Genomic DNA, 14,662 nt, shown 5'->3' on the forward strand with positions numbered 1-14,662 from the left:
TGTGTGCCCTCCTTCCCTTGGCAGGAATAACAACCTCGGCCACTTCAGGGGAGGTGACTGCATTAGCAGGGGAGAAAGGGGAAAAAAAGGCAAGAAGAAAAGCAACCAGTAACAACCAGAAAGTCTCAGGCGTGGCCTGGTGTATTTGCAGTGAGCCAGAGCACAGGCTGGAACAAAACCTGGAGAAGGCAAAGGGATCAGGACATGAGGAACTCAAAAGCTGCTGTGGATTCACTGCAGGTTTGATCTTCTCACTGGCAGTAAATCCATGACCCAGGCAAGGCTGGATGCCTCTGCTCTGTGCTGGCCTGACGTGCCACATCCAGTTGTTTCTTGGACACTTCCAGGGATGGTAACTCCACCACTGCCCTGGGTGAGCCCTTCCAATGCCTGACCACCTTTTCAGTGAAAACAACTGGACATGTCATTTTTGTAAGACAATCAAACACACTCTAAAATACAGCTCTTTTATGCTACTTATTTATTTAACTGTGAGATATAATTCACACTGCACTTCCAAAGTGTGTGCAGCTGCTCAGCTCTTAAATGCAGGGTTTGAGAATTAATGGCTCATATTTTTCTAGAAATAAGTGCAACAGTTGCTATCTCCAAAAGAGCACTGTGCCTTTCAGCACACATTCTGCTTGCCAAAATTATTTTACACCTCTGAACAAGGGCTTCTATCTGCCCCCAACCTTGTCCCATTTTCCTATTTTTATTTTCTTTGCATTACTTTCTTCTCATTAATTTTCTCTCTTGCTTCATACACCTTCTTGAAGCATTCCCCTCCTTGTGTTCATACCCTTCCAATACTATTGATTCTAAATGATGTTTGAATATTAACACTTTTCTTTTTCCTTTACCCTGACTCCTGAATTGATTTTGATTCCCACAGCTCTGGGGGAGCTTTCTTTTAGGATGATGCCTGTTATAGCTGGAATTGTCAATGTTACCATGCACAATAGAGGGTTCAGTCTGCCTTTGGCATACTGATTATCTGGAATTCAGTGTTGATTCTTCCCATTTTATAGGAATCTTATTAATTATAAATCTTACTTCTATAAGTAGAGTTTATGAAATTGTACTCTGGTTTTTTACACCTGGAATAATAAGTACTTGTTGGTAGAAGTGAAATTCATTACAGCGCTAGAATCATATTAAGCACCTTTAATGAGAAAGAAGTTAAGAACTCTAAGCAACTCTAAATAAGGTGTTATTTCACCTCCACAAGATGTGTATTGTATTTCCGTTGCTGAGCTGCTTCTGTAAACTTTTCTAACCAAAAAACTAATGTGTTTTCATTCAGTACACTGACCTCGTTCTCAAGCCCTGGTTTGTTGTCTACGCAGCTCCTGGAAAAATTAAGTATCTTTCAGGATTCTATTCACAAATCTCCTTTGTGGTGAGTTATTTCCATTCCCAGAGCTTCTATTTCTTCAACTGAGCTGCTTCTGTCATCTTTCCAGAGTGCCAGCTCCAGAGCAGGCATTGATTTGTCTGTCTCCAAGGAGATCTCTGCTTCCACAGCTAAATCTGCAGAGAAATAGATATTTATTTTGTGGCAAGCTACTTTAAACAGTGTAAGTTCATAAAACTCCTCTGTTGGCTTTCTGTGTCTCTATCATGAGCTCTGTTCTCCTGGTTCAGTCACTCTGGGATAGAGGTTGTAACTACTACAGGAATATGGGCTCTTTTCACCCTGGGTGTCTCTCAGGGTTTCTGCAGTGCCTCGTACAGGTGTCAGTAATCTGGGGTCACATAAATAAAGTGGAGAAAGAGAAGATCAGGACTGGAAACAAGACTGAAACATTAGCAGGGGGAAATAAAGCCAGTAGCATGGGAAAGTTATTAAAGAAGGAAGAGCAGCTAAAGTAAAATTTGCAAGGAGAATACTCATATCAAATATATGAAGCACCTTATTAACCTGAAAAGTGTAGAAAAAATAACAATGACAAGGCTGAGATGATGCAAGGGTTGTGAGGTTTGACAATAAACATTTGCCGAGCGATTTGTATGTCTCCATTAGAGGCATTAGAGCTGTGAGATCCTGTGGTACCACAGCACAGGGTTCTGTTATCCACATGCAGGATGTTCTATGTTGTGTCCGAAGAGCTTGACTTGGTTGAAACACTGGATACATTTCATGGGGCTGAGAGCCTGTGCTGCACATTGGATCGACCCGTAAAGCACCGCGTGTGCACACAAACACTGTGCATGAGGGCATCTCAGCAGTCCATGTGGAAAAATTGCAGAAACATTTGAAATCACTCAAAAGATGCTGCCATGGTGGCCAGCCTGTCTGTCCAGGCTACCCCAGACAGAGCCATGATTAGCCCGTTTTGCCTGGTCACACTTCCATGCTGAGCAGAGCATAAGGAAGGAGGTGGATGTATGGAAGCCAGAAGCCCAGAATTCCTGTTTATCCCTCTGAACGATGCCACGGGGCGGCACTGTTCAGACCCAGCTCTGCCAAATGCAATTATGATGAAGAATTAGATTAGTGCCAGAGAAATGTCACCTCTGTCGTTTGAAGTGGATCCCGGTCAGGAGCAAAGTTGCGTATCAAAGCACAGACTAGAGAAATCCTGCCTCATTAAAAATCGACTTTAAGCCAATTGTCCTCTTCCTTTCTGTCTGTCTGTCTGTCTTTCTCCGCTGCAAATGAGCTTACAACTCTCCCTCAAGGCAAGAGCATCAGCAGTCAAGCTCTGGTAGCTTTGAAGAAATCTTTGTGTGATTAGAAATGCCACACAGTTACAGCCTTCTGACAGCTCTGCATGCCGATCACATGGGAGTATATAGGGCACTGGAAACGTCATCCATGGCATAGCTCCATCTTCCTAAATGGGTGTTTAATTAGGAACCATACTATTGCTGCATTATTCTGGCTCAGAGGAACTACGGCTGAGCTGTGTGGGGTGGAGGAAGCCTCTGAGGTAGCTCAGAATTTAACGCTGGGAAGGGTGGGGAATACAGGATTAGGTCTGTGCGGAGATGTCCCATCCCACGTGCCATCCACGCATTCTCCTCTGGCCCTTGCTCCCTCATGGTGCTGCAGGCCAGGGCTTGTCTGCGCCCCAGGCAAGGAAACTGCAGCTGCTTTGTGGGGGACCCAAAATCGAGAGGGTTCGAGAACCTTTTTCTGTCAGTGTCCAGCTGCATGCGTGCAAAGCATGGGAGTGCTCAGAATGCCATGGTGGGTCTGAGGGCTGCCTCCCTCAGAATGCCATGGTGGGTCTGAGGGCTGCCTCCCTCAGAATGCCATGGTGGGTCTGAGGGCTGCCTCCCTCTGGGCTCCATGGAGGATGGCAGCTCCCCACAGGGCCCTGTGGCAGGTTGTGGCCTACCCCTCTCAGACTGCCATGCTGGGGTCAGGGCAGCCCCTCTCTTGGCACCACGGTAGGGTTGAAGGCAGCCCTTCTCTGGGCACCACAGTGAGGCTGAGGGCTGCCCCTTTCTGGGTGCCACGGTGGGGCTGAGAGCTGCCCCTCTTTGGGTGCCATGTTGAGACTTAGGGCCGCACCTCTCTGGGTGCCGTGGTGGTGGCACTGCGGGCTGCCCCCTCAGGGCACCATGGTTGAGGACACCCCCTTTCGTGGCACCGTAGGGAATGAGGGCAGCTCCTCTCAGGGTGCCATGGCGGGGCTGAGGGCTGCCCTTCTCAGGGTGCCATGGGGGATCTGAGGGCAGTCCCTACCAGAGCGGGGCTCAAGGCTGTCCATCTCGGGGCACCATGGTGGAGGGCAGCCCTTCTCACAGAATGCCAGGGGGAGCTCAGAGCAGCCCCTCTCTGCCCGCCACGACAGGTCTGAGGACAGCCCCTCTCGGGGTCCCGCCATGGTGGCTGTGAGGGCGGTGGCTGTGAGGGCAACGGAGCTCAGCTTCCCGCCACGGCACCCTGAGGGCGGCACACCCGCCCCGCCCCGCCCCGCCCGCGGGTCCGCCGCCGTCCCACAATCCCGTTCGTCCCGGCCCTCGCAAGATGGCGGTGCTGGGGGCACCGCGGGGCCTGGTGGCTGCCGCCTCCCGTAAGCGGCGGCTGCTGCTCGCCCTGGCCCTGCTGCGCCCGCCGCCCGCCGCCGCCGTCGCCTGCTTCTCCGTGGGGACGGTGGGGAGCGGGCGGCGACGGGCCCGAGCTGCTCCGGGGGCCGAACAGGTGCGTGGGGGCGCCGGGGCGGGCAGGCGGTGAGGGGCTGAGGGGGCGCCAGGAGCTGAGAGGGCTGAGGGGTGGTCGGTGAGGGGCTGAGAGGCGCCGGTGCTGTTCCGCCGGCTCTGCGAGCACCGCCCGGCTCTGCGAGCACCGCCCGGCTCGTCCGTGCCTTGCCGGTATCAGCGCCCGCCGCCCCGCGGGACCGGGCGCTCCCGGAGGCCGGTCAGCCCTGCGGGGACTCCCGTGCGGAGGGGCCGGGGTGTCGTGGGGTCTCTTTGGGCACAAGAGTTAAACCCCTCAGAGTCTTTGAACATGATGTGTGGTGAATGCGTGTATAGAGAGTAACTTGTGCTGACAGCTAGTTCTGCCGCTTTGTGCGGAGCGGGAGTTGGAGTTGGAGTGCTTTCTGTCAGCTGTGGAAGGCTGTAATGTTTCAGGGAATTACTTTTTATTGCAAGTAAAGTATTGAGTACGTTATCTCAAACTAAGTCCGGCTTTCAGTAATTCATGTGCATTTTTCAAACTGGCTGAAGGAAGTGTATCCCAAAGACTGAGGGAATGAACTTTCATAAACTCTCAGCTTGTAATTCTGTTTGATAATAAACTTTTTTATCCCCCCAGATCACTGCCGTTTATGAGTAACTTTTCTTTGTCACCTGCCTTGATTAGTTTTTCCTGACAGGCAGAATTCTCTCATGGACTGCAGTCAATTTTGTTACTGGCTAGATGAGATGAGCAGGACTGAAAGGGTAAATTTTGGGGGGTTTTAAGTTTGAAACTTGTGCAAGAGGCTGAGCGCTAAAGTCGATGCAGATCAAATATTTTGCCCATGTATTTGCATACATTAAAATATACCTGAATACTCGTATTGTTTGGTGTTCCTGGAGATGTATTTCAGCTGTTAGGGAACAAACAGCAATGTTATCATGGTGATGAATAGAAGTATTAATTATATTCCTGTTTTCCTTTTGAATGATTTTATTTTCATGTGAGAAATGCCAGTCCCTGCTGATCAGTTTTAATTGCCACGTGTCACTAAATGTGGATTTGGACTAGATTTTCTGAACTAGAAAGCTAATACTACATCTCTGGAATATATATATATGTGTTCATCTCTTTGACTTTTTAGTTTCTAGGCATTTTTGGGTTAGGAAGTGGTCAATGAATGCATTTTTTAATGGTCTGGTAATGAATTTTCACTTTTGCATCAAGCTCTATTTGACTGAAAACTAGAATTCATAAAATGAATGAGCATTTATTTAATTAAGCAAAAACTCAAGAGGCTCCAACTTAAATGTTCTGGACTTGCTGGTTATAATGCCCTTCAAAATTTTAGGACATGATTTTTCAAACATTTAATTCAATTTGCTGACAGAGGAAGATGTGTTGTCCTGAAATTTCAGTTTCCTCTTTTTTCTCCTTCCCATTTTTCAGTTAGTTCAAGAAACACTGTGCCTGCACTAATGGAAGTGACTGTCAGAAGCTGGCTAGGCACTTCAGCAGGTTATATTCCAGAGTGATTAGCCATTGATTATTATAAATTAGGTAGTCCAGCAGTTCAAAAAATCTTCAGGGAGCAAATATGTGCATCCTGGTTTAGTTCAGTTATTTAATTATTTTTGCTATGCTCATACACTAATGAGGACTGTCAATATTTTTAATGGGCTCATTCTGGAAGCTGTTCTGTAGATTAAAAAATTGAAGAAACACCCGAGTTTGCATTTAAAACAACTTAATCTTGATTGCCATGGTCCATTTCACGGTCCTGTGGGAATAAGGTGTGGTGAAAGCGTGTGCTCGTGAAGGCCCCCAGGCTCCTGCACGGTGGCACATCTTGGTGTTTAGGTTGGAGTGTGGGGGAAAGCTCTTCTGTTTCCTTCATTACTGGGTTGTAGGTGTCACATAGGGGTTAGCTTTTGTCCTGGTTTGTTGAATATAACCAAGGGCTGTAAATGTGAAATAAATGCTCATGATCCAGCCTCTTAATCCTGCACGGCATGGGAGACTGGCAGGACACAACCAGGCTTTAATGGCCTGTCTTCCCCAAAGTGTTCCTAAATAGCAGGGACTTTCCAGGAGGACACATCTCCTGTGATGTGGTTGCACCAGTGCTCCTCAGTGCTGGGGTAAAACCCCACTTGGGAGTAAACTCCACAGCCACAGTTCTGCTTTAACTGATGTAACTACACAAATAGCAGAGGTTTGTGACAGCATAACTTGAGTCAGTCAAGAGCTGTGCCTGTTACACCTCAAGTTGGTGAACAGTACAGCCATAGCTTAACTCCTGAGAAAAAATGGGATTGAAGGAAGGAATAAGCTCTGATAAGATGACCACGAGAGCAAAGTTACCGACCATTCTTTTTGCAGAAGTTAATTTCAAAGGCTTGCATTTCATCCTGCTCTGCTTTGCATCCCTGTGGTACTTGGTCCTCCATCTTCATAGTTTCATATCCATTTTAAGGTTTTTTTAAGCTTACAATTGTAAGCTTAATTGTGTTAGAATAGAATATATGTATTTTCTATGGCACTTAGTACCACAAGAGTCAAGTACAGTAGAGTTGTTTGAGTGTTATTGCATTACAGATTCAAAACTCTTTTTCCCCTCACACTTATATTTTTCAGTAGTTTTGATTAGAGTCTTGCTTTTCTGAATACTAACTCATGTAACATTTGTATCCTGGAGAGGAAAACAGCTAAATTTATGGAGGGGAAAAACAGGTACCATAAATATTGTGGAACTGTCATCAGGCTTCATTTTTTGATATTGAGATCAGTTTGTATTTCCATAACCACAGCTCCTTCAGTTCACTCTCCTGTGGTTGGAGTAGGCAGGGGTTCATCATGTCAAAACTTGTGTTTGGAATTTAGGATCTCTGCTGAGTAGAGAGCTGGCATGCTGGCTTGATAAACTTTCATGAGTAACTGAACAATTGCTTTTGGGTTTTTTTTTTCTAGGAAGCTTGTGGGTTTGGGTTGGGTTTGCTTTGTTTTGTTTTGGTTTTTTTTAGAAGCTTGTCTGTATCCAAAATAAAAGCAATGGCAAGTTCTATCCAATCTAAATATGGAAATTAAATTAATCTAAAAATTAGTTAAATGAATTTAAATGAGCTAAACGGAAAGAAAATAGCATTTGACTGGAAGGGTCGATCAGCCTTTAACTAAGGATATTTATTTTGCTTGGAATCTTTATAAGCAAAGAAATACACTGAGGAGTTTCTTTCAAGGAGAACTTTGGCAGTTGTAGAAAGCTGGGCTGTGTACATTATTGTAACTGTAACGGTACAAAATAGAGACTTTTTCCTTCCATTATCATGCCCTTCCAGCTGCTAGTGATAAAGAGCTTGTCCTTCTGCATAACTTAATAATATCCCTTGCTCTGGAAGGGGTTGCAAGAGAAGTTTCAGGTATTTTTTATTAAATTTATTTATATTTTACTTTGGTTTTTTTATTTCTTTATTTTCACCAGCAGCCTGGTCTGTTCTGTGAAATTGCACTGATGTTTATTGTCCAGACATTTCATGTGTTTGTGTGCATTGCTAAATTCTCTTCTCTAGCCTCTGAAGGTGCAGTTGGACACCTTGCTGCCCAGGAGCTGTTAATCAGCAGTCTCAGGCAGTCAGCAGTCCTCACTGGCAAATACCTGCTTTGTAATGGGGTATTTGAAATTCTTTGAATTTTCAAAATCCCTTTAGAAAGGAGGTGTTGCTGCTGAGCAGAGCAGCAATCCCATATGTCTGCCTATAAAAATGGACATCTAAAATTGCTGTGAGGAGGGATGCCCCATTCCTTTGCAGTGTCCAACGCCAGGTTGGATGGCACTTGGAGCAGCCTGGTGTAGTGGAAGGTGTTCCTGCCCATGGCAGGGGGTGGCACTGGATGGGCTTTGAGGTCCCTTCCTTTGCTCTGTACACATCCATCCAAGTGTCCAGAGCAATTACACACTGGCCACTGTTAAATGCAACTCCAGTTAAGTTTATATTGTTCATACTGGTGACAGTTTAGCCTATTTTTATACCAGAACATTTTCACCTTTTTCTCTCGTTTTCCTCCATTCTTTCCTATTCATCATTTATTTTCTTGCCTTGTAAACTCAGCAGGATTAACTGTGGGACTTAAATGCTGCACAGGTACTTGAATCCCACCTTCAGTTATCTTTTCTGTTACAGATAGTTTAAAAAAAAATCCCCATGAGATGAGTGCTGCATGTCTGAAACACTACGTATCATATTTCAGAGAGAAGCTTCTAAGTGTGGGTTTGACCTTGCACAAATGTGTTTAATCCCTGTTGTTTGTTTGCATTTGTAGTATTTAAACTACTACCCACAGTCATGACACTTCAGCAACATGACTTTTGTGTGCAATCAGTACTAGACATCTGTTTCATCCTTTAGAGTTTATAGAATCATATCCAAAAATACATTAAAAGAACATAATGGTGCAGAGTCAGGCATTCAGGAGTTATGAAATACCAGAATTCGAGTTCCCTGCGTTATTTCTTAAATTCTGAAATAAGCAGGACTTGCTCCTGGTTCTTTAAAGCAATAACCTGCTTCTTTTATGTTTTGTGATTAGATTCAAGTATGGCTTTTCTTTGTAGTCTTAAAGCTCTTGGGAGCCCTAGTGAGGGAAAGTGGAGTCCTAAGTCTTCCTGCAGCATGTGTGGAGAATGGCAGGGAAAGCTTCAGCCCATCTCATTTGGGCAATTTTGCTGTCAATACTGTGATGGTCAGAGGAATTATCAGTGAAGTAAGTTGTTCACCTTGTTTAACTGTTGGTTTCTTTGCTCAGATTTGGTTTTTAGCAGGAGCTTGAGAGAGGATTGTGTCTTCCTGGCTCAAGACTGAAAATAAGAACAAGTTTTTCTGTGTATGTTGTGCAAAAACCTTTAAATCTTTTTGCTGTCTTAACCCCATGACAGTTCATAGCTTCAGTCGAGAGATCAGGCTATCTATCTAATGCAGTAATTGAGACCAATTCTGCTGGTGTTTCAGTAGAAGTTGTTTCTGTGATCTTGCCTGCCTCATATTTCAGTCAGAAGTGAGCTCTGAGAACTTTGAGGTCAAAAGAGATGAATTTTTAATAAAATGTTTTTATGACGTCCTGTGGGTACACTGCAGCAAACAGTAATTAGCTACTTCCCAATAACTGGTGAAGCATCATAATTTTTCCATTATATTTTCTGTTTATGACACTCTCATCATTCCTGTGGAGAGTGTCTTGCTTTAGCTGGAATCCTCTGTGCTGACACAAAGCTGTCGAGTCATGAGTGCATCTACAAGGAAGTGCTTTAGAAATGCAACTCCTTTGTTTAACCCAGGTGTTGGAAGTATCAGGATGGCTCACTGAGGCCAGTTAGCTCTACTAAATGCAAAATCTATAATTATGATGTTCACTCTTTCTCTGTTTATAATGTCATATAATGGAAATGTTTGGAATAGCAGGTCCATGTGATGACTTGTGGAGAAATGGTTTTAATTTTCTTTAAAATGACTCATGAAATTGTTACTTGGGATATGTGTCTTAGGAGCAAAAGGATGTTTAAGGCAAGGTATAAAATATATGATGGTGCTGCTGTTTGTCAAGGTTAAAATTACCCTTTTGTATGGTCAAGTTATTTTTTTTTCCTTTTTTTGCTGTTTGTTTTTTGCTGTGGGCTGGTGAGCAGCTCTTTGGCTCTTCACTCTTAGTGTGATTGTTGCAGAGTGTGAGGTGTATGGGTAATATTGTAACAGAGCAGTGAAAGATTGAGTGTTGCATGTGTCAGAGCTGATGTGGCACCATCGCTGCTGACCAGGAGAGGTCCCTGTGTTTTGCCATGGGGAAGCACTGCCAGCCAGTCCATCTGAGGAAAAGAAATGGTCCTTGGAAACTTAGGAATATGGATTGCTTTGCAGGGTAACGTGTAGAGCGTGGTACAGTTGGTGCCAGCTGTGTATTACAGGTTAAGGTGCATGGAGGATCTGTGAATATTGCATGTATTGTGTCCTGATAACCTAAAACTTGTTGCCAGCCCTGCTCCACTTCCTCAAGGTCCCAGTGCTTCCCAGGCAAAAGCTGTAGCTTTGATTTGCCTTCTGGAGACAAGCATGGCATGAGCTGAGCTAAAAGGAATGGGGAATGGCAGAACCTATAAGCATAAAAATAACATTTCATAATGAAAAACAGGACAAAAGACTATTTGAAAGAATTCAGAAGACAACCTGGGAGAAAATTAAAATGAGAGGAAAGGGAAAACTGGGCTTTTGTTGTACGGAAGAAACAAAGTCTGATGAGAGTGGGGATTCAGGGAAGGGAAAGGTTCATTGTCACCGAGCATTTCTGATGTGTGAATGTAATTTATTTTACAGCTGCTCCCCACCAATTTTCTTTTTCTGTGGTCAGTTGTTAAAAAACAAAGCCATCTGCCTTCTTTTCATGTTATGCTTGTTTACATAAACTAGATGAATATTCTCTGAATGTGAAGTGCATGTTCTGCATGACTGTTTTCATTTCTCTCTTTTTTTTTCACCTCCTGTTTTATTCTGTAGATTCCACCAATCTGCAGGCAAAGATCATGGCACAGTCTGGGAGGGAATTATTCAAGGCCATTATTGGAGCATTCAGAGGTTGGTATAAATTGTTGTTCTTCCAACTTGCAGGTCAGAAAAAACTTAAGCCCGTGGAGCATCTTTCTGTTTAAACTGCTGTTATTTTTTTTTTTTTTTAATTTCACTAGTCACAGTTCTCAAGTTAAATGGCAACTTATGTTTCTGCCCCTAGAATTCTTTTGGAATCTCTGCAAACTAATGATAATATAATAACTTCAAAAAAGAGTTCTTAAAAGTGTAGTATTTGTGTGGTGGTATTTAGATTCATTTGTTAGGGACAGGAAATACCCAGGTAAGGAATAGACAGATGGGAAACTGTGAGTTTTCCTTCAATATGTAGGGCTTTATTCCTTCAAAATTCTGCTTAGGTTGTAGAATATTTTCATCATTGGGTGCCAGCATGTCAGGCTCTTACTCCTATGAGGTCTGCTTGCCTAAACCAGTGCAAACATAGGGAAGATGCAATTTTTCCTGTTCATGGAATAATTATGCCAGATTTCTGAGTAACATGCTTGTTTGAATGAAGCTAAGAAATGTATTTGTCTTGCTTTTCTTTTTTGTTTTTAATTATAAAATAATAACCACTCGTAACTGACTTAAGTAGCTAAAATCTTTTGAGGGTCATTGTGACTTCAAAGCATGAAATCTACTTAGATTGGTTTTTTTATAATGTTTTTCTTTAAAATGTGAAAAGTGACATTTTGATTTGGGAAACCCTGGGGTCTGCTATCAACCAACATACATAAAATAAGATTGCTAATGAGCTTTTACATAACTTGAACCTGGAAATTGTCAACATGTAGCAAATCTTTTAAACAAAAAGCAGATTCTTTTTTGAAAAGCTTTAACAGGTCCATTGTTTGTGGCAGGCACTTTGAACTTGGAAAAATGCCTGGTGGTAGTGAGTTGTTATTTTTTAATACATCTACATGCATAAATAAATTCAGAAATCTTCTCAGGGAATCTTGGCCACATGCTAAGAGAAGCGAGTGTTTGTTTTTAACAAGCAGGTTCTTTTCCAAACTGCCCCTGTACATGGATTGCAGCAGGGCCTCTGGAATGGGATGACTTGTGGCCATTCCCATCCTGGTAGGAAAGACAAATGTGAAGCAGATTTATCTATTTATTTTGCCCTCAAGTGAAGTTACTCTTACATACAGGGAGAGAATATTGTTGCTTAGATGTGTTCCACGTCACATATTAATGTGCCTGAGTATGGTTATCCTCCAAAATGTCGAGTTTTTTTCTGTGTTCTTTGGTTCAGTTTCACTATTTAATGATGTGTTATCTTTACCTCCTGGCTGCTTGGAATATGCTCTTTGCTGCTAGGATTATATCCCTTTTTTATTATTGTTTTCTTAAGCAAGGTAAGGTTTTTAGAGGGAGGTAAGATCTTTCATTAAAACAAGTTTAAACTGTTGGATGATGAGGGAGACAAAACAGGCTGGTAGTTCTTCTTTGTGCTGGCTTTTACATGCCTGTTTCCTGAGGTTCTTGCAAATTGACTTTTCATTTTCACACAGATCCTGCCGAGGTGGCAACTGATAGAGAAGAGGATGTGTTGGCACGGCCATGCTGGTGGAGGGCTTCACACGGATCCAAAGGAAGGGGTAAAACTTGCTCAATTAATGTTGCTTTTTAAATAAAAAATATTGTCCCCCCAAAAAAATAAACCTAAAAACTGAAGACCTCAAGCAACAATTTGTCCAAAATTCTCTTGGTAGACATATGAATATTGTAGTAGAGTAGATACTGTTTAATTGTCAGTGTAGACTTGGTAGCTCTTAAATCACCAAATGTTTGTAATAATGGTGTTGAAGGGCTTTATTTATTTTACTAAAAATACTGTTTTACTGTTACACGCTGCTTTGAAATTGGCCTGTGTGAGATTCTCTTGTAATTCACTGATTTGTTGATCTTGTGACTGATACTTCTCTGTGACTTGACAGACAGAAAAGTAGAAATCAGCTCTTGGGTTATTGCATGAGTTGGTAAAATCACACTTGAAATGGGAGGGGAGAAAGCAGTTAAACTGTGTGTATTTTTATGTGGAATTAGTGGTAATGCAGCTGGTATATTCTGGCTGTATTTCTATTCAGGAAGCACATTAAATTAATGAAGGAGAAGCAGTATCTTTTATTAGACCAAATGATTACAATCAGAAAATGAGGCAAACTTTTGGTTAAAACAGGACAGTATCAACTGTGTGATTAAAATTGCCAAATCAAAGCTCTTGAGTTTACAGAACTTCCATCTTCTCATTTCCTGGGCACACTTATTTCTGATGCTTTGTATATTTGCAGAATCATTCTGTGTGAATGGTTATAACTTGTTCAAACTTGGGTGGGATCTTCCCTAAAATGAGTCAAGATCACATTGATGACAAACTGAACTTTCAGAATCCAGGTCTTTCAGGGCTGCTTTGCTGATTTAACTGTTCTGAGGGTATCTCTCCTACAGCCTCAGTTGTAAAGAAATCAAAGAGTTAAATTTAAGATTTTCTTTCAAGTTTTCATCTGAGAGTTGTCCCTTCGTTGAATCCAAACCTGTTTGTGCTCTGGGCAGAAGTGAGGAGAGGTGTATGTTTTATAGTAAGAGGGAATTTCATAAGCTGAGGTGTAGCCAGCTTGTTTTAGCAAACATCTGTGATCTTTTCTGCATGAGGCACAGGGGGAAACAAAATAATTGGCCATCTCCAGTCAGTGGTACCGCTGGCTCTGCATGTAACATTAACTTCAGACTCATTTTAAGACCCTCCTTGCAATAGGTGTGAGCTCTTTTCAGGGATTTTCTAGGTGAAACAGACTTCAAACCTCACTGACTCCTTCTCTGTTTCACATATTTAGATTCCAGGGTTTTCCCTGGTCGGAAAGGAAATGGAAGGTTCTGTTTACCAAAACACAAGTAGCCTTAAGGGATGTTGGATGTTTCTTAATCCTGAAACTCACTAGCAATATGTTATCCAAAAATTTTCATGCCAGATGATATTTTTTTCAGTTTGCTGGCACTGTAAAATTTCATTGGCATTCTCCCTTCAGCCACTACTTGCAGCTATTCCTGTATAAATCAATCCCTTAACTTCTTTATTCCAATAAATGCAACTATAACGTGGTTAATACAGGACATGGTCAGTTAAGTCTGTTGTCTAACTAAACAAATACCAGCTGTCCAGGAGAAAGCAGCAAGAACCAGCTGTGGATGAGGTGAAGAGTGGAAGAAAACAGGGTAACATTGGGTTTGCCAGGAATTTCTCAGCAAAACTGAAGGAAATAGTCTGTTCCAAGTGTGGTTCCTGTATCTCATGTAGCATGCACTTGTATTCATTGTGTAAAAATAAAAATACTGGCACCCCATTTACCACATTTTTTTCCTCCTAGGATGATACTTTTAGGAGAACTGCAGGTGAGATACCTGTCAGCTCTATTACACCTCTCTCTGTTCCAGATTTTTTGACAAACCAGCCTGTTCATTCTGACTTTGGGAGTGACATTTTAAATTGCCCCTTTTATAGCAGCTTCATCAGGTACAGAACTGAATACTAAGGATGAACACAGAATGAAGGGCACATTACCTTCACCTCACATGTAACTGCTAGAGAAACTTAGACTTTTTTAAAATTCCAAAATAATTTGTGCGTACAGCAGTGGCTGCTGTGCTGAGTACTGAAATCAGTACTGGTCTTTACCAGCTTTGGGGGTGTTTTTGGTGGTGGTTGGGAGAATAACCTCGTGCAGGGGTAAAAAGCTTGTGCTGGTACAATAAAGAGGATGATAGAGCTTCCTGAGGGTAGCTCCTGAGGCAGCACACAGGGAGCCAGAGCTGGGTCTTTCTTCATCAGCAGTGACAGCTTAAATGCAAGTCAAACTACCACTTTCTTGCATCCCTCTTCTAACAGCTCATCATCCTGGCATAGGCTTTATCCACC

The 14,662-nt window shown here is 42.8% G+C and overlaps 1 protein-coding gene across 1 annotated transcript in view; it reads left to right on the forward strand.

Moving 5' to 3' along the window:
• The first annotated feature begins 3,962 nt into the window (after positions 1-3,962).
• The window catches only part of ABCB7 (ATP binding cassette subfamily B member 7), a 39,624-nt gene continuing 28,924 nt past the window's right edge, over positions 3,963-14,662 (forward strand). The window contains exons 1-3 of the mRNA XM_069015685.1: positions 3,963-4,156; positions 10,678-10,755; positions 12,261-12,347. Coding sequence (XP_068871786.1) covers positions 3,983-4,156; positions 10,678-10,755; positions 12,261-12,347 — 339 coding nt within the window. The 5' untranslated portion in view covers positions 3,963-3,982. The remainder of the gene's footprint in view (positions 4,157-10,677; positions 10,756-12,260; positions 12,348-14,662) is intronic.

This window comes from Aphelocoma coerulescens, chromosome 4A (genome assembly GCF_041296385.1).
Source record: "Aphelocoma coerulescens isolate FSJ_1873_10779 chromosome 4A, UR_Acoe_1.0, whole genome shotgun sequence".
NCBI classification, from domain to species: Eukaryota; Metazoa; Chordata; class Aves; order Passeriformes; family Corvidae; genus Aphelocoma; species Aphelocoma coerulescens.